This window comes from Engraulis encrasicolus, chromosome 7, assembly GCF_034702125.1.
Source record: "Engraulis encrasicolus isolate BLACKSEA-1 chromosome 7, IST_EnEncr_1.0, whole genome shotgun sequence".
In the NCBI taxonomy this organism is placed as follows: domain Eukaryota; kingdom Metazoa; phylum Chordata; class Actinopteri; order Clupeiformes; family Engraulidae; genus Engraulis; species Engraulis encrasicolus.
In genome coordinates, this window is record NC_085863.1 from 47505815 (window position 1) to 47533580 (window position 27766).

Genomic DNA, 27766 nt, shown 5'->3' on the forward strand with positions numbered 1-27766 from the left:
CCCGTCAACTGTTGATTCAGTTTCTGATTCAGATTCAGTCCCTGATCATTTTTGGGGAGGCAAAGTGGTCCTTGGCCTGAAAAAGTTTGAGGAACATTGGTTTAACCCTTTGAGCAGTACCATCACAAATGTGATTAGAATTATGCCAAAAGTTGTCATTATGATGTCATAAGGACTTTGCAAGAATTTTAACACAAGCTCCTATGGGTTGGAGTAAAATTCTAGAAGAACGGGGGGAAAATCCTTACTCCTCAAGGAGGGGGGGTGGGGGGGTGGTCGGTGGTAATGGACACATAGGAATGCAAAGAGAAACACCTTCCACTAAAATTTGAAACTGACACAACACAACGTGAGAATGGGTTTTGTAGTTGATTTTTTTTTCTTTTGGAACAGAATTGTGAACATGTGTTGCGTGACAAGTGATATAGTAGAAGTGAAAAAGACAACGCAGCTACGCAGCTAGGCTTGTGTACTGAGAAGAGAGAGAGAGAGAGAGAGAGAGAGAGAGAGAGAGAGAGAGAGAGAGAGAGAGAGAGAGAGAGAGAGGCAACCATGCACTGTCGGATAAACTCTGTTTTTGGGGGGTTGAATTTCGGATCACTTGGAATCCCTGCTCATATACTGCCTCTATGTGGTGAACCTGATGCATTTTTCCCACCGGCTGCAACAGTCAGGAGCACTGTTGAAAACACTCCTTTCCGAAATAGAACTAAAGGGACACGGGATATATCTGTTGCTTCTGGTTGTGTACCTCTCACTTTTTAACCTTGACATCTATTAATTCACTTGAAAATGCTATCACAAACACAAATACTTACGGTGAATACTTACATATACATACATATCTTTACATATACATATCTTTGACGTCTACAACTTAACATTTATTTCATTCAATAAGACGTTAGTTCAACGAGGGACATTTTATATCCACTAGAAAGGATTTGAACATTTGTAGAATATGTACATTTCTATGTCTATCAACAGACACAATTTTCTTAAGGGGCTGAACGCGTTATTATTATACATATTACAAATGTGAACAATGGACATGGTGAGGAAGGTTTGCATTGAAAACCTGACATCAGCGATGTGGAAACACTGACAAAGCCACACCATAAAAAACACAGTTTTAATTCAACACTTAACCAAGTGTCAATTTAACACCCTCTACAGTTTATTTGATCCCAGAGTAGTCTCTACGTGTTGATTTAACACTGCATGTTTTTACAGTCCAAGCTAAAGGTTGGTGGTGCTGGTGTCTGCTGGTGAAATGCAGGCCAGGCCATGATGCCTTGCCGCGGCTGAGCTGCGCTGGGCAGGGCCGGATTAAGGTGCCCTTAGGCCCCTAGGCTACAGGTTGCTGTAGGCCCCCTCGAAAGGCAAATTTTGCCACAATATTACATAGATGGTGTCATAATTCACAAGATAGGATTAATTAAGGATGTCATGTTTGCCAACTGTGGAGAGGGATTTTTCAATACTGCATCTTGTCACAATTATGCAATTATTGAATCCCCCCCTCCCACCTTTTGTTCAATCGGGGGGCCCCTGTCAGGTGGGGGCCCCTAGGCTGCAGCCATATCTAGCTTGGGAGTTAATACGACCCTGGAGGTGGGCTGAGCTGACTGTACAGTGCTGTACAGGCTTTATATTCTCAGTCCACCTCATTCTGGAGAGTGTGCTCTCAACTTAATGAAGATGCAGCATGACACACACACACACACACACACACACACACACACACACACACACACACACACACACACACACACACACACACACACACACACACACACACACACAGACAGGCAGGCAGGCAGGCAGGCAGGCAGCAGCAGCACCGAGTGCACACCGCGCGCACACACACTTGTATGCACTCACTCACACTCACAATTGTACGCACACACACACTGACAGAGACACACAAACGCACTCAAGACGCATGTGCACACACTCACACATACAAAACACATGTGCACACACTCACACACACACACACACACACACACACAAACAAGCACACACACACACACACACACACACACACACACACACACACACACACACACACACACACACACACACACACACACACACACACACACACAGGGAGTCTTTCTCCCTCTCTGCTCCCCCCCACACACACCACAACCAAACCAGTACCTGTAAAAATAAATAAATATGCGAGCTAGCCCCTCGGCCCCCAGTCTGTCTGTCACAGCTCCAGAAAAGACAAGACGGCCACACACACACACACACACACACACACACACACACATACATACACGCATACATACATACACACACACACACACACACACACACACACACACACACACACACACACACACACACACACACACACACACACACACACACACACACACACACACACACATACACACACACACACACACAAAGACACACACACACACACACACACACACACACACACACACACGCACACGCACACGCGCACATACACGCGCACACGCGCGGCTTGGGCTCACCCCTGAATTTACTGTTCTGCAATTACATGGCATTACACGGGCTTGCCACCTGATCCTCCGTAACCCCCTCACATCTCCCTTCCTCCCCAGAGGTCCACTGCACTGCTCATCCCACAATTTATAGGGGTGCGGAGGGCAGGGCAGCAGTCAGCAGTCGCTGCCGCTACTGCTACTGCTAGCTCTAACGCCACGGCGGCCACTGATGCTACTTGCTACTGTTACTTGCTACTAGTGGGTGTGTAGCTGGGGTCATCGGCGGTAGGTTGCAGGTTCGAGCCCTGAGATGCAAACTACCACCGATGACCTCGGTCAATGCTCCAGTGCGGGCATGAAAGGCACAGCATGATACCGATGAGCTAAAGGTCCAGACTAATAGCTGAACACTACCGATACTGTATGAGGGTTCGGAAGGGAGGTTTACTAACGTTCCACATCCAAACTCTGCTAGTTGGCATCGGTTACAAGGGCCCTGGGCCTCCGTCTCTTGTGTGTCTGTCTCTCACTTCCGTTCTCCCTAGCATCCCTGTCAGTGCAGAAATCAAGACACAGACATTCACACATTCACAAACTGCACTTACACGTAGCTGATGCTTTTAGCCAAAGCGAATGGGTATTGGTTCTAATCTCTGGATGCAATGTGGGGTTAGGTGCCGTGCTCAAGGGCACAAGTCATGGGACTGAGAGGTAAGGGTTCGAACCGGCAACCCTTTGATACAAAAATCATCTCCCTACCCATGTGGCCAAGGATGCCGCTCTATGCCTTAAATTGTCAAATGTTTACAAGTCATTCTGACAATCTAGTGAACATTAAATTACTGTCCTACTCCTGATTTCTTTTCACGTACCATGCCGGAGAGCTTTCAGGTCCTGCACTAGAGTGCTGATGAGTAAAAAATAGTTTAAGCTTTGGACACTTTGTGAGACGCTACCAAAGTTTCATAGAAACCTCACGACTTGTGTTTGGGTAAATATACGGTACATGGAGGTATCGTGGTAGCCCCTTTCACATATTAAAACCTGATGATTTGTGGTGAGAATAGGAAATGTGCCTGGTTTCTGTTTGTTTTATCATTATACGGGAGAAACTGGATCCATGATATTATTGCATACTGCTGGTGGTGGTGCATGGTGTTGGTGGTGAAACTGAAAAGTGCCGATTTAAGCATGTTGTGCGATACAGTCAACAAGACGGATTTGAGAGTGGGGGTTGTGGAGTTGATGACCGTAAAAGATTACCATTTCCTTGTGTCTCTGTTCACTCATGTGCTTCATGCTATGGGTATATCCTGTTTAGGGAAATGTGTCCAAAAAGCCCTGTTGAAGGAAATGTGTCCAAATAAAATAACAAGGACACACTGGATTGGAAAATGCATAGTCAGTTGTCTACTGTACGCGTGTTGGACAAGACACCCAAACAACATCTCTTTGCAGGTACAAGATGTGATACATGTTGTTGGTGGATGGATAACAAGAATATGCTCATTGTATACTGTGAAGGTGCTATGAAGAAAATGCCTCGCTTTTTTTGAAGACTAGACTCTATTCATGAATGCTTTAAATACTGAAGCTAGCTGCCAGGGTCAGATTTATCTTCGCAGGCCGAGTTTAATCTAAGATGGCTGCACATTGTCTCGGGCTGCAATAAACCTGAGAACACGAGGGCCGTTTTCCTTGTGCCTCTCGGAACGAGTGCTTTGGTAATCTATTGAAACTACATTCAGCGGCCCGCACACAAGAAAAGTGCTGACCAGAAAATCGATGCCCGCAATTCAAATGTGACACTGCATTTAGAGCCAGAAATAATCTTGCTCAATGGGAAAAGAAATCTCGACCTCTTTTCAGTCTCCGGTAATTCTGCAATGTTAGCCTCAGCCATCTAATGTTTGTTACAGACCTTACTACGGCTACGCTTCCAGGAGGCAGTCTATCTTCAGCCATGACCTACCACGGCGCACGTACATTATGACACACATACTGTACTCCGGCGGGGAGTGTCTGCCAGAGTGTGGTGGTGGAAGTCTATTTCAGCCACTTACAGTATATGAACCATTTCCCCCCGACATAAAATGGGCAACGTATACTTTAATGTTCATGGGCATTAGATGGACATCAGGTATTGATGAAAAATCCACACCGGTCCACAAGCCAAGCCAAGCCAAAGTGAGCAGGTTCTTTGCAGAAGCGTGCGTAAGCGCCAGTGTAGGTTAAGATGGAAGTGGCTGTGTGAATGTGATCATGTAATCTTACCACGGCGCGCAGGTGACACAACAACATCATTATCATGCATCACTTAACGCTCTTGAGGGACCTCCCTGTAGCTCCAGAGATACATCAGCAGTGGCACACAAACACACACAAAAGAGCAGAGGAGAGAGAGAGAGAGAGAGAGAGAGAGAGAGAGAGAGAGAGAGAGAGAGAGAGAGAGAGAGAGAGAGAGAGACTTACAGTGGTAGACAGAAAAAGAGAGATAGAGAGAGCCAGTGAGAGCAAGAGAAGAGACATGTTATAAAGAGGCAGAGAGAGAGAGAGAGAGAGAGAGAGAGAGAGAGAGAGAGAGAGAGAGAGAGAGAGAGAGAGAGAGAGAGATACAGTAGATACAAAAAGAAAGAGACACAAAAACACAGAGAGAGATACACAAAGAAATGTGAACATGCCATGAAATAATAACAGAATAACAAAGAACTGGAAAGAGTATAAGGGGGTGGAACAACAAATGCATGACACAAAGAGGGGATAGAGAATAAATATGAGGGAAAGAAAGGAGAGAGAGAATATGAGATGGGAGGAAGAAAGACAGACAGATGAGAGTGAGAAAGAGGAGGATTAAAGAAGGGAGGAACAGGCACAATTGACAGGGGCGGCGCAATAGGGTGGGCAAGCAGGGCATTTGCCCCGGGGCCCAGGGCCCTCCTGTATTGGTGTTGGGGGCCTTATTGTGACCATGGAAGGCTGTATGGAGGGACCCTATACCAAAGTGGTTTGCCCTGGGGCCCTGTGTGCAATTGTTCCGCCACTGACAATAGAGAAATGTCCTCTTGTGACATTTTTTTTCTTCGAGGGACGTTTTAGTCAAAAGGTTAGAAAAAGTGTCCACCAGTATGGTTCTGGTCAAACTGTGTGTTTGACACGAAGTTGATGTGAAGTACTACCTATGTCGACAGTCTGTGCCGCCTGACACAAAGCCTGACACAGACCTGAGGTGGCACTTCCCCTCCCTCAGGTCCCACCAACCAACCGAGCAACAGCACTGCACTGCACTCACACACACACACACACACACACACGCACGCATGCATGAATACACACACACACACACACACACACACACACACACACACACACACACACACACACACACACACACACACACACACACACACACACACACACACACATTGTGACAAAAAACAAAGAGAGAGCGTACATGCACAAGGCTTTTTAGACAAGTTTGAAAGACAGCAGATGACTGGGATACGAGCGGAGACAAAACGATGCTCCGAGTACTAGCATCCTCTCCCATCCATCCACTTTGGGGGGGGTACGCCTTAAGGGAACCATACAAAGGAGCTAAATAGGTTAATCATCTGAAAAGCTTGCCTCAAGAGCACACATGTGCTGCTCACATCTCACTCACAGATCTGCAGGTGATGATGCATTCATGACACATAAAAAAAGCACTGCGTTTACTTTGTAAAGCACTTTGTGACTGTCTTGTCTGTGAAAAGCGCTGTAAAAAATAAATTTTATTTTTGCGTACTTCCTTACATGCCTAGTATCATCTACATCTAACACGGAACAGGAAGAGCTCCAAGTGGCAGCTGTGATGTAGGCCTACTTATTCATGTGAAAAACCAATGATGGTGAGACAGTGTGCCACAAAAATAAAAGAATCATGTTGCGGTCTTTGTCTTTGCCATGTGAAATAAAACTGCTTGCATGGAGTTTATCTGCAACTGTTCAGCACGAACAAACTCTTTGTAAAATCAGGTCAGGTCGGTTACATGCCGCTATTCAGAGAATTTCTGACATGCCGCTATTCAGACATTGATGTCTACTGCCTGAATACCGGCACGTTTCCCACCGAAATATGCCATTTCTGTGGTTTGTGCTACGCTGCTCAGGTTTTTCCAGTTTAGGGAGAGTGCATGCAGTGCATGCACCCTAAGCCTGACCCTGACCCTAATCCTGACCCTAACCCTAAGGCATATCTGGTGTCTGAATAGCAGTATGTCTGAATAGCAGTATGTCTGAATAGCGCTTGCCCCCCGGGCAGGTCAGCTAACAGTATGTCATAAATGCAGATACCAATGGTCTTCAGTTTGTTTCTGATTCTGTTGAAATTAGCTTGACTTCGCAACTACAATCACTACAACACAACAGCGCATGTGGTTGAATATTTAACATTCTTCAAGAGAAACATACAGTACACTGTGTGTGGTAGACCAAACATGGCACAGCGGAGTTAGCAACTTCACTAGTCTCAAAATCTATGCATCCTCTGTACCTCAAAACAAGCTTGCATATGAACATCACATAAGGTGCGCTGTGTGTATTAGAACAAAGCCTCCCCTATGAAGAGCTATTTTCCAAAATATATCCATTTTATAGAATGTTGGGAAATTGACATTTTTGTATTGGGAAATTCCATTGAATTGCATTGCAAAAGTCCTTTTATAGAGGTTTAAAAAGTATGTTCTCAAAGCATTTGAATGGCAAGAATTCACACATAGATGATAGGACTTCTTAACAGTCAATTCCAATATTAAAATGCAAAAAGTCAAAAATGGTGGATATAGCGTTTTGGAAAAGAACTCTTAGTCATCAAAACTGCAGTGACCAATATGGGCAAGACTTTATTTTAACGGGGCTTAAATTGCATTGCACTTGCTCATTAGGTACAATGGAACAACTGGTGTAATAACAACTGTAATGTAAGTACAACTGTAGTACATGTTAATACATAATACTGCGTATTTATGTGTATTTTGTGCATTTTGTGCCTCCCTGGAATAATTCACCACTTTGGCAAATTGTTATAAAGCCACTTCACTTCACATTATGGTCATTGTTGTCATTATGGTGTGTAGATATATACAATATATGATGTAATAACATGTAATACAGTTGTACTTACATGTTATTACACCAGTTATTCCACTGTACCCAATGAGTAAGTACACTGTAATTACAGCCCCATGTTACCTCAATTGGTAACGTAGTACTGACGTAGTACTGTGAAAGTAGTCATTTGAATGACTGGTACAGTATTCCATTGGTGCCACAGTGTGCATTATGAGACAATATTACACATTAAAAGATTATAGGCCATATATCCATCCATATATCCAACCACTGTGACTATTAGCTGACATTTTTATCCAATGCAACTTGGGTTTATATAGAAGCTACAGTATATTACTGGGTAGTGGTCACAATTCCTGGAGCAAGGTGGTGTTAGGCGCCTTGTTCAAAGGGGATTCAACCCATCAGCCTTACGATTCCAAGACTGACTTCTAACGGTATGACCAAAGTGGCCCCATCCAATACAATACAATCGAATCCAATGCGGACATACTATGGTGAGCCTAAACAGAACTATGCGGACCTTGAAGCCTGTGAAAGATTCGACTGCTCCGAAAGAATCAGTGCTTTCTTAAAAATAGAATAGAAAGCCCTAATGTTCATTACACACAGTAAAATTAGATTTGAAGCTTCATTACAAGGAGCACATAGTATATATGAACAGTATAGAATGTATAGTGATCAAGAAGTAACGCAAGGTCCTAAAAGGATTTGTGTAATCTCAGTGCTAATGTTATCCTACATAAGCAATCAAGGCATCACAATGCCTTTTTGGTACCCTTGGTAAGTAACATAGCTGGATAACAAATGAATAATAGTAATTTTAATCAATACTCATAATGCATTTTTTATTAATCTTTTCTGTATTTGAAATATTTATTGCTTGTATGAGTGTGTTTGTGTATGTGTGTGTATATATATTTGCATCTGTGTAGGTGTGTGCCCCGTGTCTGTGTGCATTAGAGAGGATGTGTGTGTGTGTGTGTGTGTGTGTGTGTGTGTGTGTGTGTGTGTGTGTGTGTGTGTGTGTGTGTGTGTGTGTGTGTGTGTGTGTGTGTGTGTGTGTGTGTGTGTTCATGTTCATGTGTGCCCTCACATGTGCACACATGTGTGTGTCTTCCCCCTCCTCTGCCCTTGCCGCGACAGCTGAATAAAAAACATTAAATATCGAACGGAGAAAGGAGCTGCTGGCCAGTCTGCGCAGCACGAGCATTCCATTCCGGGGTGATCAGGCCAAATTAATCGTTGTCATGGGTAACCAGAATCAATGAGCTTACCCTATCTGGCCCTTCCACTGTCACTCAAGGGCCTAAGCAACTCTCCCTGGCTGTCAGATAGCGTAGCGACCCTCCCCTCTCTCCTGCTGATAAGGACCTCACATGCTAGCTAGGGGGGAAATAGCCTGGTCTTGTCATCCATAAAGCTCCAGTCGATTTACATTCCCATCGGCACAGGGCAGCTGACAGCTTTGGCTTGGCCCAGGACATAGTCATGTGAAATGCCCTTTCAACCTTACACATACAGTGTAATGAAGACCAAATTCTGGGCCCCCCTTTTCATTGGGCCCTGGACAACTTGCCCCAGTGTCACCTTCCCTTACGCCATGTTACGTTCTTGATCGGATCTTCTGGGAGGGCATTATTCAATCCGGTCGTTGCAGACCCTCTATACGAATTAAATTAATACGAGGGGGTATGCGAAGATCAGGGCATGGGGCAAACATGGAACCAAGTGCATTTACAGCACAAAAGGAACCCCTGCAATGCATGCAGAGCATGCAGGGAAAAACAGAATCGCTGAAAGAGACGCGGGCATTTGGCTGTGTCGTGCCTACAATGTAGACATTAGACACACATATTTCTTGCCACAATATGCCACTGCACGAGGGGTGCGAATATCACATTCAGACGCTGACACATTTGGGCGAGAAGGAAATTGGCAGAAGCGCTGACACGTTTCAGAGCCAGGGATTTCAGATGCTCCTCTCTCCTCTCCTGTGCTAACTGCCAGAAAATACAATTCATCAGAGATGGGCTCTGCCTTTTTTCTTCTTCTCCCTCTCCCTCGCAACAGTCCCTCATATTCTCTTCCTTATCCAAAGATACAAGACCTATCAGACTGCACTAAGATAAAGAGATGTCCTCTCACTGTGCTGTAGCAAGGGGAAAGACCATTCGCAACAGGGCTGAGAAATATTCAGAGGGATATTCTTAAAAAAAACTGGGCAACCAACCCCACACTATATAAATCTTTAGGGATGCGCTATTATATGCGTTTTGACATTTTCTGGGAAAAGGAAAGAAGGTCCGTGCATGCTTGCCGATTCTGTCCATAAACAAGACAGGGCCGAGGCTTGCCAGGACAGATGAATTCTGCTGCTGAGGAGGATTCGGAGGCATGCAAGGCAAGGCAAGGCAAGCCATGGGTTCAGTCATATTTAAGCGAAATGCCTGTTTGTCTGGAGAATGTGGGTGTGAGTGTGTGCGCTGGAGAAGAGTTTTTTTTTCTGCTGCCATACAGCTCCCGAACTAGGCCAGTCTTCCTTCCTGCACCTTCTTCTCCCTCGGTTGCCTGCAGCTCCAGCTCAACACCATAAGCCTCACTGCAGTCTCAGCCAACTTGCATCCTCACATCTCTCTCTCTCTCTCTCTCTCTCTCTCTCGTTCTCTGTATCTCTCTTGAATATATCTCTCTCCTCCTTTATCTCTCTATTTCTCTCTCTAGCTCTGTCTCTCGCAAACTCCCTGAATGTCTCTCTCTCTTGGTCTCACTTACTCTCACCACCTCTCTATCTGTATACTGTACATCTCTCTCTCTCTCTCTTTCTCTCTTGCTCTCTCTCTCTCTCTCTCTCTCTCTCTCTCTCTCTCTCTCTCTCATACTCCAACCAGCATCCCACATTCTTAAACAATGCTCGAGGTTGAAAATCATCTCAAGCAAAGATATGCTGTAATCTGTACAAACAACAAATGATGTTATTCAACTCCTACGTCTTCAAAATGTTTTAAATTCATACACTAACGTGAAGGAGAAAAGCTGCAGGCACTCACTGTGATAGCATACAACCCCTTCAGCACTGTAACAGCACACACACACACACACACACACACACACACACACACACACACACACACACACACACACACACACACACACACACACACACACACACACACACACACACACACACACACACACAGAGGCAAGAACTGGGAGAACCTCTCCCAAAAAAGAACCTACAAAACCTTTCTTCTGGCTCAGTGCATCAGATACACTCACAAACACTGCACACGCGCACGCACACACACACACACACACACACACACACACACACACACACACACACACACACACACACACACACACACACACACACACACACACACACACACACACACACACACACACGTAGACACACTGTGCGTTCACACACAAACATTTAGACACACACACACACACACACACACACACACACACACACACACACACACACACACACATACACACACACACTTTTTTATATCCCGCACTGAAAATGGGTCCTTCCCTCAGTGCATGTCCATCAACAGCTGTTATTCCCGTCCTGTGTCATGTCGCGGTGCCAGAGCTTCCTCTCAATATAGTGCCATTAACGCCACAGGCGAATCCAGGACGACCCTGATGCTGCCCCAGCTGTGGCTTCCCTGCTACATGAGCATGGAGCATGGAGGAGGAGGATGGAGAAGGAGGATGGAGCAGGGTGGAGAAAGAGGATGGAGGAGCAAGAGGAAGATGGAGAGGATGGAGGAGGAGGATGGAGACGGAGACGGTGGGAAGGCTGAGGAGAGTGGAGGAGCAAGAGGAGGATGGAGCAGGATGGAGGAGGAGGATGAGCAAGGAGAAGATGAGAGGATGGAGGAGCAAGAGGAGGAGGATGGAGGATGGAGACAGTGGGAAGGCTGAGAAGAGTGGAGGAGTAAGAGGAAGATGGAAAGGATGGAGGAGGATGGAGGAGGACGGAGGATGGAGGATGGAGACGGTGGGAAGGCTGATGAGGGTGGAGGAGCAAGTGGAGGAGGGAGGATGGAGGATGGAGGATAAAGAGGAGGAAGAGGAGGAAGAGGATGGAGGATAAAGAGGAGAATGGAGGAGAAGAAGGGTGGAGGAGCTAGATGAGGATGGAGAAGAAGGAGGTGGAGTATGGAGGAGGATGGAGGAGAAAGAGGAGGAGGAGGGTGGCTGGAGGAGTGAGAGCAGGATGGAGGAGAAGGAGGAGGATAAAGAGGAGGAAGAGGAGGAAGAGGATGGAGGATAAAGAGGAGAATGGAGGAGAAGAAGGGTGGAGGAGCTAGAGGATGAGGAAAACGAGGATGGAAGATGGAGAGGATGGAGGAGTAAGAGGAGGATGAAGAATAGGACGGAGGAGGAGGGTGGACGAGGAGCAAGAGAAGGATGGAGGAGGAGGATGGAGAGGAGGGGGGAGTGGTACATTTGACAAACAAGTAAAGACATGGGCATCTAGATAACCAATGGCCCCAGACAAGCATACACTATGGGACAGATATCTGAGTCTCTCTTACAGTCTGTCTGTCTGTCTGTCTGTCTGTCTGCAAAGTCATTTGGCCTCTTCTTCTCAAAGAATAGTGTTTGTGCGTGAGTGCGTGTGTATGCATAGTACGCATAAACAGAAAGACAGAGAGAAGGAGAGGCAGAGTGTGAGTCTGACGGGCCGGGGGTAAGCAAGTGGAGGAGAGAAGGAGAGAGAGAGAGAGAGAGAGAGAGAGAGAGAGAGAGAGAGAGAGAGAGAGAGAGAGAGAGAGAGAGAGAGAGAGAGAGAGAGAATGAGAATGAGAATGAGAATAAGAATAAGAATAAGAATGTGTGCACCTGTATCACCTTCCCAAGGTAAACGGCACTGTAACACAATAGCAACATCTTCAGGGGAGATGCTAAGGCATGAACCACCTATTCAGCAAAACAAATCCAACATCACACAGAAAAATGTATTGCTGTTGTCTAGCCACCAATGCTGCCAGGCAAAAACAACGCAGCAACAAAGAGAAACACAAATTCCACCTTCCTGAATATATAGGCCTGCGACAGAGGAAACAACAAGAAAAAGTGAAGCCAGTGAAATACCTCCACAAGTGTGTCTTTAGGGAAGAGCTATTAGGACTATTTGACATTTTCTGGGAGAGGAAAGGTGCTTGTCAGTTCATCCATACACAGAGGACAACAGGATTACGGTTGCCCGTGCAGTGAGTTTGTCCCTGATGCTGTCCTACTCGGGCTTGTACTTTACTTCATCAAGCTGTGGGAAATAAAGCAAACTTTGAAGGGATGACCCACTCTACAAAGGCAGATCCAAGATTTTGACAGTTTAATGTGCATTAATAAACTACTGTGCATTACCGGAAATAGCTAACACACAGCACAGCAGTAAATACACTCTTCTTAACAATCTGCACAGGTTGAAGAGGAGTCAACAAATGTGTTTCATCTCAGCTGGGCCCATGTTTTCTCAAATGTGCTGGCCTCTTGTAACCACGTCCCCTGTCCACGCCATTTTACAGCACCCTGGACAGCGAAACGTTAAAGTTGTTTGGCCTTTACCGGTGTCTTCGCAACGACGACTCTTCAACTGTACTTTCGGATTATGTCTTCTGATTGCACTCGTTTAGAATACCACATTTTCTTGGTCGACAGCTGAGTGAGATGACTGCAATGGGGGGAGGGGGTGGCGGATTCAATTGCAGTTTTCATCTTCGAGGGCAGAGAGATAGGCTACGTTATCAAAGAACACATCTGATATCGGCCCTTCATGTGGGAGCGCTGCTAAAGCTAGCTGAAAAGTGCCTGCTTGCAGTGACGTTCATTGGGTCCAAGATTAATATTCAACTTGAAACAGTGTTAAACTCCTGCAGGCGTTCGTTAGGGTAGTAGGCTACTGTTACTCCGTTCAGAGCCACATTCGTATTGCACAACTTTGGTTAATGACACAACGTCGTCTCTAGATTTGACAAGATGTCAAAAGGCCCATCCATGGAAGCAGTAGTCAATTTTGAATACCAGGGTTTAAGGCCGGATACACTTGGTGATAGATAGATAGATAGATAGATAGATAGATAGATAGATAGATAGATAGATAGATAGATAGATAGATAGATAGATAGATAGATAGATAGATAGATAGATAGATAGATAGATAGATAGATAGATAGATAGAAGACTGCGCAGTGTTGCTACAAAATAACAAAAATCAATTAGGGCCACAGGCAGGAAATAAACCCTCTTTCTCTCACCTATTTCAGTGTGTGTGAAACCGCGCGGCGCATGCTTGTGTGCGTGCATGTGTGTATGCAAGGATTCGTGTGCAGCTATGTGCAATATGGCATCAATGAATCTTTATGTTGATCAAACATGTCGATTGATGCGGGAGATAGCTACGCCCTGGATGAAGGTGTTGCTTCTCCACCTTTAGTGTTAGGGACAAAACCACAGCCTTATGCACAATGCCAGAATAGGATGTCAGACCAGTCTTCACTCAAAACACTGAACGCACCCAGGTACCGGTGTGTTAAAGCCAGGCAATGCTAAGAGAATAAACTTACCGCAGTCCTCACATAAGATTCTTCCAACATCTTGTTTTAGATTCTTCCCACTAGCATCAAGGGGTGCGAACGATGCCTTGAAAACCAAGGGCTCGTCGGTGGGGTCCATGAAAAAAATGTAGTTGTGGTTCTGGATCACTTTGGCGCACGGAGTCTCCGAGCTAAATTCCCCCACGGTGACGAGCTGCTCCCGTTCCAGACCCCCGCTGTTCCGCGGCCACACGTCCAGCACTTTGACATTCACACTGTACGGCTCCGTTGAGACGTTCAGAGGCGCGGACTGCACCTTGCCCTCGATCACCACGGAGGATTTGTGAGCCTGGTCCTGCAGGGAATTCAAACTCGGGGAGTAGCAGGCGAAGGAGACCCCGATGACCAGCATGGATAAGTGGACTGAGTCAAGCCTCATGCCGCCTGCTTTGGCTCGGTGGACGCTGGTCGCGTTGCGGCAGGGCTCTGTGGGCTGCGGGGCGATGGCGGTGGAGCTGGGTTGAAGACAGAGATTGCAAATAGGCTCCAGTAGCACGGCAGCGCGGCAGACCTTGCGTAAGTGTCCATGCCATCGGGATCCACTGCTTTTTTCCAATAAATTTACAATAGGGAAACACCAGCTAGGAAACCGGAAACAGCGTAATGATGCTGTGTTAAATTCCAGTCACTCCATTCTGTTAAAAATCGCCTCTAAATATGCATGGCATTCACGGATATTGTCTCTCCTCCGTCGGCTGGTACACCGCCACACCAACCGCAAAACGCTGCCAGTCTATTTTGCCCCTAAATGCAGTCAACTAAGCACAGACCACAGCGCTAGATCTCTGAATCATTTGCTGCAGAGAAAATATGCGAAATACTGCAGTGCACAATTCAGGTCTACTTACTAAAAGCCGTACAATTTACTGTCCTACCGAAAGATGGGTGTTTGGTTAATCCAACATCTACACCGTCACCGCGTTTCCCTTCCCACTTGCCTACCCACCTCCCCTCCTACCAAACTGAAACATTAAAAATATTCAGCTTGAGCCTTCAACACCTAACATCAGATTTTACAGTTGACGCGATGAGAACGCCGATGCACCTGCTGAATGGGTCCCTAAGTGTCCAGCACCCAAACACATCACGCCATATCTCCCTGACAATAAATATCCATGCTTGCAGACTCACAAGCACTGAGGTCCGTGAGAGAAACGCATAACCGATCTCCCTCTAAAACTGTCCACTCATTGTCTGTATCGACGGAGTAGACCGGTCTCGAGGGCTGCCGTTCCTGGGGCGAGGACTCACGCTGCAAAAACCATACGTACGTCCCTGACTCAAACGACAGTTTTGAATGAGTCTCATACCATTATTGAATCATTCGCTGCATTCAGGTCACATTCGCTGCTGAGCCTCTAAAAAAAGACAGAGGCGTTGCACCAATCGATAGATTTGGCACACGCTACGGTGTGCTATTGGATCCATCGACGTTAAAGAATGTCAACCAATTGTAAAGGCGTTCAGTTGAATGTCTTAAGGTTTAATAGCAACACATGATCCATGATCATGAGGAAGTTTTGAAATAAAGTTATCTTGCTTTAAGCTCAACGCCTCCTCCAAATTGAGAAGATTGACAAGCTACATGCAGCCCCAATCAGGGGTTTTTGTTCATGAAGACATATAGGCTAGTGGGTTTGGTGTAATCAGAGAGTGAAATTCCCCACTCTGCATAGATGTGTGGGGTAAACCTGTGGCTATGCAGTCAAGCCGGAGTCAAATTTTCTCTAAGGGCGACATCTGCTGTTAGGGTGCGTTCTCAACACATGTACCAGCGTGAGGTCATACGGTTCTAACTACCACGCTGAATCAGCCAGCATTTCTCAACGCCTTCACACCCAGATGTAGTGCCAGGCCTTCACGACGCGCTGGGTGGGTGTACTGCTGGAAATTAAATATATATATTTAAAAAACGGAATTGTCTTTTGTCTTTTGCCAAGCTGCCAAGCAGCCCTTGCAAAGTTATACAGATGTGCCAAAAGTAAAGGAGAAGTAAATAATGGTGTAAGTAGGTCTAAGTACAACACAAGCGCATGATATGCCCAATTACATAGTTATTACACTTGTTATTCCATTGGAGGGTCCCCGCTCTATAGACCAGTTACTCAGTGAAATTACTTGAAACTATGGCAGATTTTTTTTTAAAATCTTAACTTGACCACTTTTGAAAATACAAAGCAATATCTCAAAATAACAGAGGAGGTCAAACGTGGCCTAATTTTCACAGCCAGTTTCTCAATGAACATGTTGTGTAGATGTTGTAGCCTACAAAAGTTTACCAAACCGCCCTCAGCGCGGCCCTCTGTTATCATGGAATATGATGTTGGATCTTAATGCATTATCATATCAACTTAAAAGTAGCCATCACCAAATGAGCCGATGGCAGTACATCATGAACGCGGCACATTACGCGTGTAGCGTAAACAGTCGCTGTCCATGGTTCTGAAACGTCAATCCAATTAGAATCAAACCGACATCGGCCGGAATCGGTTCATGATTTCAATTAGAGCCTAGGCTATATGTAAACCTGTTCTTAATTTAACACAACAAACTAGATCTAACTCTGGGTCAAGTTGAAGTTACCAATATTTTAAGTAATGAGAATCATGTTGCTGGAGATGACACTAAGGGTTCGATTAGGTCACATTTCTCTGCCAAAGTAGGCCTAAATAGGCTAGGCTACAAATCAAAGATCCTTACATGGTCAAATCACAGCCTCTTGATAGACCTATATTATGTTCATGTACTTTTTAAACATTCTATTTATTTGTGTTTTGATTGATGGATTACATTTCTGAATTTAGTTTGTGTAAACCTATGGATTGAGGGTGCCACTCATTTGCTAACATCAATGCGTGTCAAAACAAGGTCTGTGAAACATTTTGCTGAATTTCTGTGGCTTGTTGATTTCAAATGCAGTCTCATCAAGTCCCTTACCGCAGGCTTCAGACGTAAAAGCCTGCAGTTTCCTCGGTACGACAGTGCGAGGCGCACAAGCATTGCAGTTTACTTAGTAACTGAACGTGCTGACATCACTGAAGGAACGTACAGCGTTGAGGATGTACGTGCGTCCGTCTCTCCATGCCACGACTAGCTATTTCGTTCCATCTTGTGAAAAAGTGAAGCCGAGGAGCAGTATTACGGTACTGCTGACAGTAGGCCTTCGAGGCTTGCTGGTTCTCGCCTAGTATTTATCCGTGTATGTCAGCGGTTGGCGGTGCTGGGACTGACTAGCCCTCTGCCTGTGGACTAAGCGGGGTAAGGATAAGCCGAACGTTGTCGCTTATTATCGGGTGTGTGACTTTGCCAAACGAACGTCTCTGTGTCATTGCGTTCTGCAGAGGAATTTGCTCTTCATTACAGTATGCAACTCTTTTGCACCGTCATCGTAGGTGCGAGTGGTGATGTGGAGCCGATGTTCACTGTAGCTTTTATCATCTTGTATTTTTGTCAGCATGCACTGCAGTCCTTGTCAGAATTCACGTATGGCGAAAGCAACTAACTGTTCGTATAGCCTTCCAGGCTAGGGTAGTCCGCAATGAGACTGTTATGACAGTGATGGTTAAAAGTGCATGCACTCTTGTACAGGCATGTCATAAACAAATACGACCAAATCTGTCTGCGCAGATACTTTTACAGAGTCCCTCTCCAACCCCACCCCCAACACACACACACACACACACACACACACACACACACACACACACACACACACACACACGCACGCACGCACGCACGCACGCACGCACACACACACACACACACACACACACACACGTGAATTAACATCTCCTGTGCAGCCAGAGGGGATGTGTATTAATGTGAGTGTGGAAGAAATGGGGCCTAGCACTTGTTGAATTTGCTCGCGAGCAGGTGGGCCAAATGGTGCCAGAGTTGTGTAGTTAGGACGTCCCATCGTGTGCGAACGGCTAAGTTTTAATCAAAACATACGACACCAACAGTCGGGGAGGTTATAGCCTACTCGATGGCTGTTGTGCCTTATGATAGCATTTGTTCTAATCTGCAACAACTAATAGCTTACCGAATCTGCGTTGCAGTGGTACCTTCAACAGAGAGGGCTGTCTCATTGCTTCACTTCAGAAGTCTGGTCCATGATGCGTGCGGAAGTGTATTTCTGTGGCTAACAACAGCCAGCAAGGACAGGTCACCTCCATCAGTGCCTCTGGGCTTACACATTGTGTTGCTTCATTTCAGACTAGTTCTGGGAGTCTAGCGCAGTGTTTCCCAACCATTTTTCCCTGCGTACCCCTTAATCAATTTTGTCATGATGACTGCCCGCTCGCCCTCACCCATGCTCTGTTCCTCTATCCCAATGGGACTACACACAATATGTGTTGTTTTCCGTGCCCTGAGGCGCGCTCACATACCACTAGTGGTACATGTAGGCTACCCCTGTTTGGGAAACACTGGTCTAGTGGACGTTATCCCTCATTACTAACACATGGTAAGGAATAAGCGCACCGGCAACATAGTCCACTAGAAGATGGCTATGAGAAGAAGTGAGTAGGCGGGCAAATTTGAACTCAAAACTCGTGCTGTATATTTCTATTTCTACATGTACTCTCAGTATATGTAACTTAACTAATTAGCTCATCTAACTAAGATCAGCTGGATCTCTGAGTTGGTTGAACAATATGTGCAAAGAGGACTTTGCACATAAGAGGACAAATGTTTTTTTTTTTTAACCAGGGAAGTGCAATTATCACGAAGGACACTATTTGACATATGGGACTTATTTCTATTCAAGACAACATACATCTTTTTGTCTTTCTTATGGTGGCCCAAACAGATTGCTGTTAAGACTATAGTTCTACAATGCCAGCGCATCTAGACTTACCTGCCAAAAGCCAGAGGTGTCAAAAGTAAAAGCAAAAAAAAAAAGAAAGAAATACAGTTTCCTTCCAACACAAGTAACTTATCTGAGTAACCTAGACCCGTGTACTTGTCTTACGATCAGCTAACTCTGCACTGGTTTGATGAAGTTTGTGGTGGGTCCTTGTTGCGTTTTCTGTGTTTTTCCAGTAACAACAGTCTATCTATCTCATTAGGTACAATGGAGTAAATGGTGTAATAGCTATGTAGGCCTAATACCATGTGCTAGTGTTGTAATTACATCACAAATGTACTTTTACTTTTACTTTTGACAACTCTGCCAAAAGTCAATGTGCAAAAAAAGAGAAAGCGATCGAAGACATCAACGTGTACTAAGCATTAATAATCACGTGACATGCGGATCAACACTCGAAGTCGAACACTGAATTGCTGTCTTACAATGTAGGTAATAGCCTACATCCGTTTTGCTAGAGTTTTCGATTTTTATTTGACCTTCAAAATTGACGTTTTCTTCTTTATATTGCAGCTTGCATCATGATCCAAATCTTCTCTGATAAAGTGGACACCTTTGGGATGTAAGACTGGTTTGTTTACTGCCCAGGGCTTATGAAGTGATAGAACAGGATAACATCTAAATGTGTTTAGTCTATTTACTTTCATTATCTCTCGTACCCTAATGTAAACTGTTTCAACTAGGCTATTCTTCTAATGATAGCTTATTTCAATAATAGGTCTACATGTTCCCTTTCACAGGCGTGGGTGTTATTTCTTTTTTTATTATTATTATTTGTTGCTCTGTCATACCACATTTCATTACAGCCGTCACGTGTCTTGAACATGAACATTTAGGCAAGATAAACGAGAAAATAGGCTCTGAATGAAGACCTGGCCTTGTGATGAAAGTTATTAAATTAGCAGAATATAACAATGGTTAATATATCTCAGAGGCAGTGTCAAATAGCCTAATAATCATACACATCCTAAACTCTTTCATGAATTATGGGAAAGGGGCACAGTTATTCACCAACACACATATTGTCTGACTACGCAAATAAAGAAGATAAATAAAGAAAGAAAAATCTGAAAATGTGGACAATAAATAGTTTGAAAGATGCATTTTTACGTCGAGGGTAATTAATTACACCGTGCGTTTTCTTAATGAATAAGTCTATGTTTTTTTCTTCTCAAGCAAATGGTAAGGAGTGCCTTTACCCTTGTGCATAGAATTTTAAAACAAAACGAAATGAAGAATTTGACACATGGCTAATGATCATGGAAATATAAATGATCATATTTTTTAAATAATAATTTTGTGATTTTCATTTCAAGTTAAAGTAAGTAAGGTCTTTGTTTAGTTATTTATTTAATTATTTATTGCGTGCCTGAAGATTCGTCATAACATGCTTTTCCCCATTAAATATGCCTATACAGAACTCCCTTGATTAAATCTATTGTCGGTTATTTTCATTATTCCGTAGTAAAAATCGAATCCGACTTGCAGTCATTAGAGCTAAAATCTGTGATGATGCATTCGATAGAGATATTTTAATAAAATAAACTCCAATAAATGAAGAGTTCAGATGCAAAACCCCCTAAGTGCCTTTTCAGAAAATAATCTTAATTCATTTTTATTTCATACAAACTATCAAAATTGCATATATTTTTATTTTATTTATGTAATATAACTATTTATATGTATTATCAAGTACATGAATGTAAACCAAACCAATAACGGGGTTCTCTAAAAATATAGAAGTGCAGGTCTTCAGAAATGGAGTTAGGGGGTTTTGCATCTGAACTCTTCAAATATTTAATATATTTAAAGGATTTTTCCTAAACAAATAAGGTGCATTAGGCCTACATACGTCTATAATATAAGCCTATACCTCGTATTTTTTAACAGCAAGTTCAGTCAATGTAGCCTGGGCTATTCAATTGTAAAAACAACAAAAGCTGACCCTGTGATATACAGAAAAGAAAGGTCTTGTGAATATTGTTTTGAAATAGGTAGGCTACGCCTGCGTCTTATCCATGTAATTGTTTGAGGACATGGAGTCATAATTAGAGGCCTATAATATGCCCTAAAGTGTATGCGTAAAGTTATGTCCCACGATTTCCATTAGGTCTATGTGTAACTTTGTGGGTTGTTATTATTATCGTTGTCGACGTTATTTCTAGGCCTATTGTTATTACCACTGTTCTTGTTAATTAACTTGTAATTGTTAAGTAATAGCCTACTGTAAAGTTTCCAGATTTTCTTTTGACATGTAAATGTATCAGTATGAAGCATGGGGTCATGGACTGGGCCATACGTGCAAAAGCCAGTGCTTTTTATAATGTCTCAAGACAACATTCCACTTATAATCTGAGGCATATGAACCCGTTGCCATTGAATTGGCACTATCCATTGGAATTTTTACTTGGCATGCAATGTCGATCGTTTATGCTTCTCGTTTGCGCACAGTTTCGCACTGATCAGAATGTATGAAGTCCATGAAGTTCACCGTTCATTTATTGTTCCATGGCCTGCGCATTGATACCGGGGTTGCTCGAGAAAATAACTCTAGTCCCCTAACCTCTCTTGTCATTGCCAACGAGTGATTCACTATGCAGGCAATGCCATGTCCATCGATAATTGTGATTCTCATTTGCGCACATTTGATGATCAGAATTTGTGAAGTGACGTCCATTAAGTTCACCGTTCATTTATTCTTCCAAGGCCTGTGCATTGATAAAGGGACTGTTCGAGAAAATAACCTTAATAACCATAGTCCCCTAACCTCTCTTGGCATTGCCAAAGAGTAATTCACTTTTACCAGAAAAGAGAATGGCCCAGAGACCACCTGCTCGCGAAGACAACGCCCTGGCTGTTAATACTGTATCAGGACTGTCAAGACCTTGCATTGCAATGCCACTGTCTTTTCTGGCACACTCTTAGAAATAAAGGTACAGAACGCGTCGCTGTGGCAGTATCTTCAAGGGGAGTTCCATTGTGTCGCTTGAAGAGGTGCGGTCAGTTTATTGCAATGATGACCGATGTGCATCTGTCCCCTCTTTTTTGAGGTACCACCCAGGCGACACAATGGTCCCCTTGAGGGCACTGCCACAGCGACGAGTTTTGTACCTTTATTTCTGAGAGTGCACAGCCTTGAGAATTTGTCCTGTATATGGTGCTCTGTTGCCTAATGCATGTAAGGGATGAGCAAAGAGCTGAATGAGACAAGTTAATGCACATTCTAGTCTCAGATTCACCTCTAGAAACAAATGGTTAAAAACTTATTCTGCATGTTGTGGCTGAATAAAACCACAGGTCACCTGTCATACTGGTATGATGCCGTGCTTATCATCTGTGGACACGTGTATCCTCAGCAGAATACCTGAAGCTTGGACTTTTACATGGCTCAAAAGGAACTATGTTGGTATTGTAACAAACCTATCCAACCAGGAATGTGCTTAGCCTACTCTATGTCTTAAAGTTGATGACCAGAAGAAAAACAGTGAATGTGAAAAATATGTCAAATTATAATAATATAATACCATATTTGAAATAGTTTTATTTTCATTCTATACACAGTGTATGCAAGCAGTCGTGTCAGTGCTTCTGTGTAGGCTACTTGTGCAAAAACAAGACACGACTTTTAACAACCCACGGCCAGTGCGCACTGGAGCGCGCAAATTGTCAAGCCATTACTGCCATTAGTCGAAGGCTGCTATATTGTTTGTTGGATGGATAGCTGACGCTTATGACATGGTAATATAATGTCAAGGTAGGAACGAGATGAGGCTAATCTTCCACGAGATAAGATTTGGCTGCGTATAGGCTACCCAAGTGATAGGTATCTGTTAAGCCTACTGCATTTAAGGAGAGATCCATACAAGTGAAGGTAAAAAAAAGAATAATAATAATAAAAAACAAACAAAAAAAAACCTTTGGCCTTTAAGCTAAGGTGGAAAAGCCTAACTTGCGTAATAACTATGTAATATCCTATCATGTGGCACTTACAGAATGAATTTACTTTGCCAACATCTTTGCCTTTAAGAACACATTGGGGCCAACTATTAGACTTGTATGAGGCCATAATGCTTTACGACAACTATTTTTCAACGTTTGACTATTTATCCAAGAATAATTTGTATTAGTAATGAAGAACTGAACAGCCTATGGAAATTATTTTCATTTTCTTGCACTGAACGGGCCACACTACTTGAAATGTACTTCATATGTCTCTCTCATGCAGATCTCGCGAGAGCGGTGGCGTGGCTGGCTGGCAGTAGGGTGCAGTAGACAGAGGGAGAAGGCAGGCAGGCAGCATCATGGCGGACAGAGACAGTGGAAGTGAGCAGGGAGGAGCAGCCACGGGCCCGGGTGTCGGTTCCATGCACCCAGTGACAGGAGGGGCGGGCTCGGCTTCCGGGCTGCAGCACGAGACGCAAGAGCTCGCTTCGAAACGGGTTGACATTCAGAACAAACGTTTCTATCTGGACGTAAAGCAAAACGCGAAGGGCCGCTTCTTGAAGATAGCTGAAGTCGGGGCTGGGGGAAACAAGAGCCGCCTCACTCTCTCTATGTCAGTTGCTGTCGAGTTCCGTGACTACCTGGGGGATTTCATCGAACATTATGCCCAATTGGGTCCTAGCAATCCTAGCGCGGCGCAGGATGAACCGTGGCGCGCGCTAAAGAGCGAGTTCCTGGTAAGAGAAAATCGGAAATACTACATGGACCTGAAAGAGAATCAGAGAGGCCGGTTCCTAAGAATTCGACAAACGGTGAACCGGGGGCCCGGATTGGGATCCACGCAAGGCCAGACGATTGCTCTTCCTGCACAAGGACTTATTGAGTTTCGCGACGCTTTGGCTAAACTCATTGATGACTATGGAGTTGAGGACGAGCCTGCAGAGTTGCCAGAGGGAACCTCTTTGACTGTGGACAACAAACGGTTCTTCTTTGACGTGGGCTCGAACAAGTATGGAGTGTTTATGAGGGTAAGCGAGGTGAAACCTACGTACCGTAACTCTATCACGGTGCCCTACAAAGTGTGGTCCAAATTCGGAAACACTTTTTGTAAATATGCAGAGGAGATGAAAAAAATCCAGGAGAAACAGCGCGAGAAGAGGGCATGCGAGCTGCAGCAACAGCAGGAAGAAATGCATGCCGATGATGGAGACGAGGATTGATAAACAGTGAGAATACCTGCAACATTAATCAAAATAACAAGATAAATTATAATTAAAACTTTACTGTAAAAAGAAAGAAACCTAAAGATTTAACTGTAACTGTTTAACTCCAAGGGAGCACCACCCACAGAAATCACTTCTCCACAGACTGACAGTTGCGACTCTATGTCACCCATCGCTGGATGTTACCCACGTAATCCACCATTAATACAGTAAGCGGCTGCTAAACAAAGTAATAACATTATATATGAACCGTGTTTCCTACTTGATTACAGATGATAAAGAACTTGAGTGTTTATTTCCCCTTATTAACCAAGAACTTTTCTACACGTTCAAGCTATTACAAAAAAGGTGTTTGCGATGTTCAAATAGAATTGTTGCCGAGAAAGGAGAAACAAGACCTTTTCTTGTGAGCTAATGACTTCAGCACAAATCAGAAATGTTAGTTTTATTGTCTTTATTCTCTTTTGTTTCTTTTGAACCAAAACTTTAAACCCTTTTCAGAAGGTTGTCATGTTTACCACCACAGGTTTCACCTGAGGGCTAGGGGTTAAAATGTCATGCAAACATTCTGCCTGTCAAAGGTAGCCCACAACAAGCCAATCCATAGAAGGGATCAAGTGCTTTGCAGTATGCATTGCACAGATATCACAGCTGACCGGTTGGTGGATCTCAAAATGAAGACCTTTCAAAAAAGGCTTATTAATATTATTAATGTATGTTTTATCAACTTCTGTCATGCTGATCATTGTTCTGTATTCTGTGTCTGGTTGTCATGCAATGTGTATGGGTAAGGTAGACAAGGCCTACCTGATTTACCTTAAGGAAGTGCAGTGATTACATGCAGCAATGACATGGGTGCTTAAAGGTACAGTCTGCGATTTGGTTTCAGTTTCTCCCAAAGGATGTTGCTATTTGACCCCAGCAGCCAATAGATTTTTACCTCTTCTCTTCTGTGCTCCTCTGAAGCACCTTACCGATTGGCCAGGATTGTTTATGGCTCGGTTCGAGCCACCATGTTTGTTTCCCTTTGGCAGAGCCGTGGCTGTAGACAGCCAATCAGACAGCCACAGGATAGAGAGTAGCAGTTCCCAAAATTTGACTCAAAACTAAAGGTGTGTTGGATGAGAAACGTGGACTGTATCTTTGGTAATATATTTGTAATATAGACTTTTCAACCCTCCTTTATGGCCCATAAAAATGTACAGGATCTTACAAAAGTGCTAATGTAAAAAAATGCATAGTATGATTTTGTGAATCAGAAGTATTTCTGTGCTTATGGAAAAGGAAAAAAAGAAGCAACCCACGTTTTCGGTGGGAGGAATTTGACAAACAATCTGTAAAAGTATTTAAAATATCTATCTATCTCTCTATTATATATTTACATATATGTATATACACATCTATATGTATACAGATATAGATCTGTATATGGATATATGAGCATATGTGTGTTTGACTGTGTGAGTGTGTGTGTGTGTGTGTGTGTGTGTATGCACGCGTGTGTGTGTGTGTATGTGTGTCGGATTGTGTGATGTGTGTGTAACAATCTACCAATGAGAGTCTGTGTGGACTGGAAGGCTGCTGTTAGTTGCATGCGAACCTGTACACAACTGCATTGGGATGGCCATCTCAATAAGCAGTCTTCAAGGACCCTGCAATCAGCTGATTTTCGATTATGATTAGACTGTTAGACTGTCTTGCCCAGCATACCAAATCTTTTGACTACCAGTTGTAGAATTGACCTGGTCTGAACCAGCCGTGCCATCATCACCTCCATTGATGAGGGGATGGCAGTTCACCAAGATGGCAGACTAGACGTCTTCATATATCTACGTAACTGGTGAGGCAGACAGTCTAGCAGCATGTGTCTGGGTGGTATTCCGAGAACACCATTAAGCGATAAACTTGGCTAAGTTAGCATGCAGGTAGTGGTAATCCTGCTAATAGATAGACCGCAGGTGTCATTTACCGTAGTTAACAAAATTAGGACTCCAGGTTCTTCTATTAGATGATTTACCACTACCGCAAGGTTAACATAACCTGGGGTGTATTTCTCAAAACCATAGTTGTTTACTACTATGTTAGCTACTTTTTTAGTTTCGATGCAGTTTCCCACTGGCTAACCACCCAAGTTGCTAATTACCAAGCAACCACGCTTTTGAGAAACGCACCCCTGGTTTACTACTGAGCCAGGCTCTTGGAATTTACTCACCTGGTTGAAGAGGAAAGCCTGACTCCAGGGGCTCCTTGGGAAGCTGTGTTGGGTGCCACTGGCATGGATAGCTGGTGCTGAGGAGGGATCTCCTCTTTGGCACTGCAACAACCTGGTGCCTTACACGCTCAGAATGCTTACACGCTGGCTGGTGCTTTGGATTGCAGTTTGGGTTCATGTCTTTTGATTTTTTTCTCTTTCTTTCTTAAAAAAAATCTTCTCAAGATGTGTTCTAATGATTATTTTTTTTATTTTATTTTATTTGAAGTCCTGTCCCTCCTCCCCCCTCCTCAACCTTTTTTTTACCTTACCTCACCTTAGCGTATCTTACCTTAGCTTACCTTTCGTTTTGACCATACAACTAGTGATGCCCCACTGGTTTTCCCTATGGAGGATACGGGCAAATGGGTCAAAGTCGGAGCGATTTTCCCCCCCACCCACTGTTGACCCGCTTTTTCTTCCAAACCTGCCCATTATCCAGGCATCGGCCTACATGTAAACATGGAAGTGGGTGTTCACCTGGACAGTAGTGTGCGAGAGATGGTTCTTCGCATTGGAAAAAAAAAGAGCTTAGGCCAGTGACTTGCTGAGTAACCGTGATGGGTGTTGCAGGCAGTGCAGTGCCCCCTCCATCCGAGTAGGGATTTGAACCACCTGCACTCCCCCCACCCCCCTCCTCTGTGTATGGTTTCTGTGATGCTATGGCTTGGACAGTAATGTGTCTTTTGTCAGAGTTGTTAAGACCTCTGTAAGAGGAAATAGTCCGCATGTCTCTAATTTTTGTTTTCTTTTCTAACGTTGAAACATTATTCCACATTATTTGTCATTTTCAACATTTTGGCTCACAAGTTTTTATTTTGTTTTTGTTTTTTTCTTCTTCGTCTTTCTTTCCAGTGCTATATTTCATTACTGTGTGCAATATCGTATGTGCCAATTGTGGCAATATATGTATATCAATTAAATATAAGATTAATATTTGAAAGCATGTGGCTGAATTCCACGTTTATTTCTCTCTTGAGGTGTTTAAAAAAGAAGCCTTTTTCTGCACTTAACTAAAAGGTCTGCATCAGAGCGAGACGAGTTAGTAACAAGCCAGCCACCCAGAGATGCATATCTTGACAGCGTTGTTGCTAACTATGTAAACAAATTACTTTGTGACAAGCTAATTTCCCATAGGCGACCTACAAAGTTCGTTGCTTACTGTTTAGCAACAACATTGTCGAGAAGCAGCTTCCAGGCCCAGTCTCGAAGAGGCTTAGATTGCTCGCTCCATCCCGTTCACCTTAACACCATCCATCGGACACCCA

General features: G+C 44.0%; 2 protein-coding genes across 8 annotated transcripts in view; one reads left to right on the forward strand and one right to left on the reverse strand.

Moving 5' to 3' along the window:
* The window catches only part of nrg2a (neuregulin 2a), a 156636-nt gene extending 141673 nt beyond the window's left edge, over positions 1-14963 (reverse strand). For all 5 annotated transcript variants that reach the window (XM_063203744.1, XM_063203743.1, XM_063203742.1 and 2 more), the window contains exon 1: positions 14186-14963. In XM_063203744.1, coding sequence (XP_063059814.1) covers positions 14186-14594 — 409 coding nt within the window. In that variant the 5' untranslated portion in view covers positions 14595-14963. The remainder of the gene's footprint in view (positions 1-14185) is intronic.
* A 2306-nt stretch (positions 14964-17269) lies between these two features.
* Positions 17270-27441, forward strand: puraa (purine-rich element binding protein Aa). Of its 3 annotated transcripts, XM_063203748.1 has the most exons (4): positions 17270-17473; positions 19596-19644; positions 23308-24250; positions 24359-27441. In XM_063203748.1, exon 3 carries the CDS (start codon positions 23384-23386, stop codon positions 24242-24244), a length of 861 nt encoding a protein of 286 aa, XP_063059818.1. In that variant the 5' UTR covers positions 17270-17473; positions 19596-19644; positions 23308-23383; the 3' UTR covers positions 24245-24250; positions 24359-27441. The 3 variants fall into 3 exon arrangements, with proteins under 3 accessions (XP_063059818.1, XP_063059817.1, XP_063059819.1); XM_063203747.1 differs by having other exon boundaries at positions 23308-27441; XM_063203749.1 differs by lacking the exon at positions 19596-19644 and having other exon boundaries at positions 23308-27441.
* Positions 27442-27766: the final 325 nt, after the last annotated feature.

What these genes read in the sequence shown, in the direction of transcription:
- puraa (XM_063203747.1), top strand. Translation starts at nt 23,384, where the DNA reads ATGGCGGACAGAGACAGTGGAAGTGAGCAGGGAGGAGCAGCCACGGGC.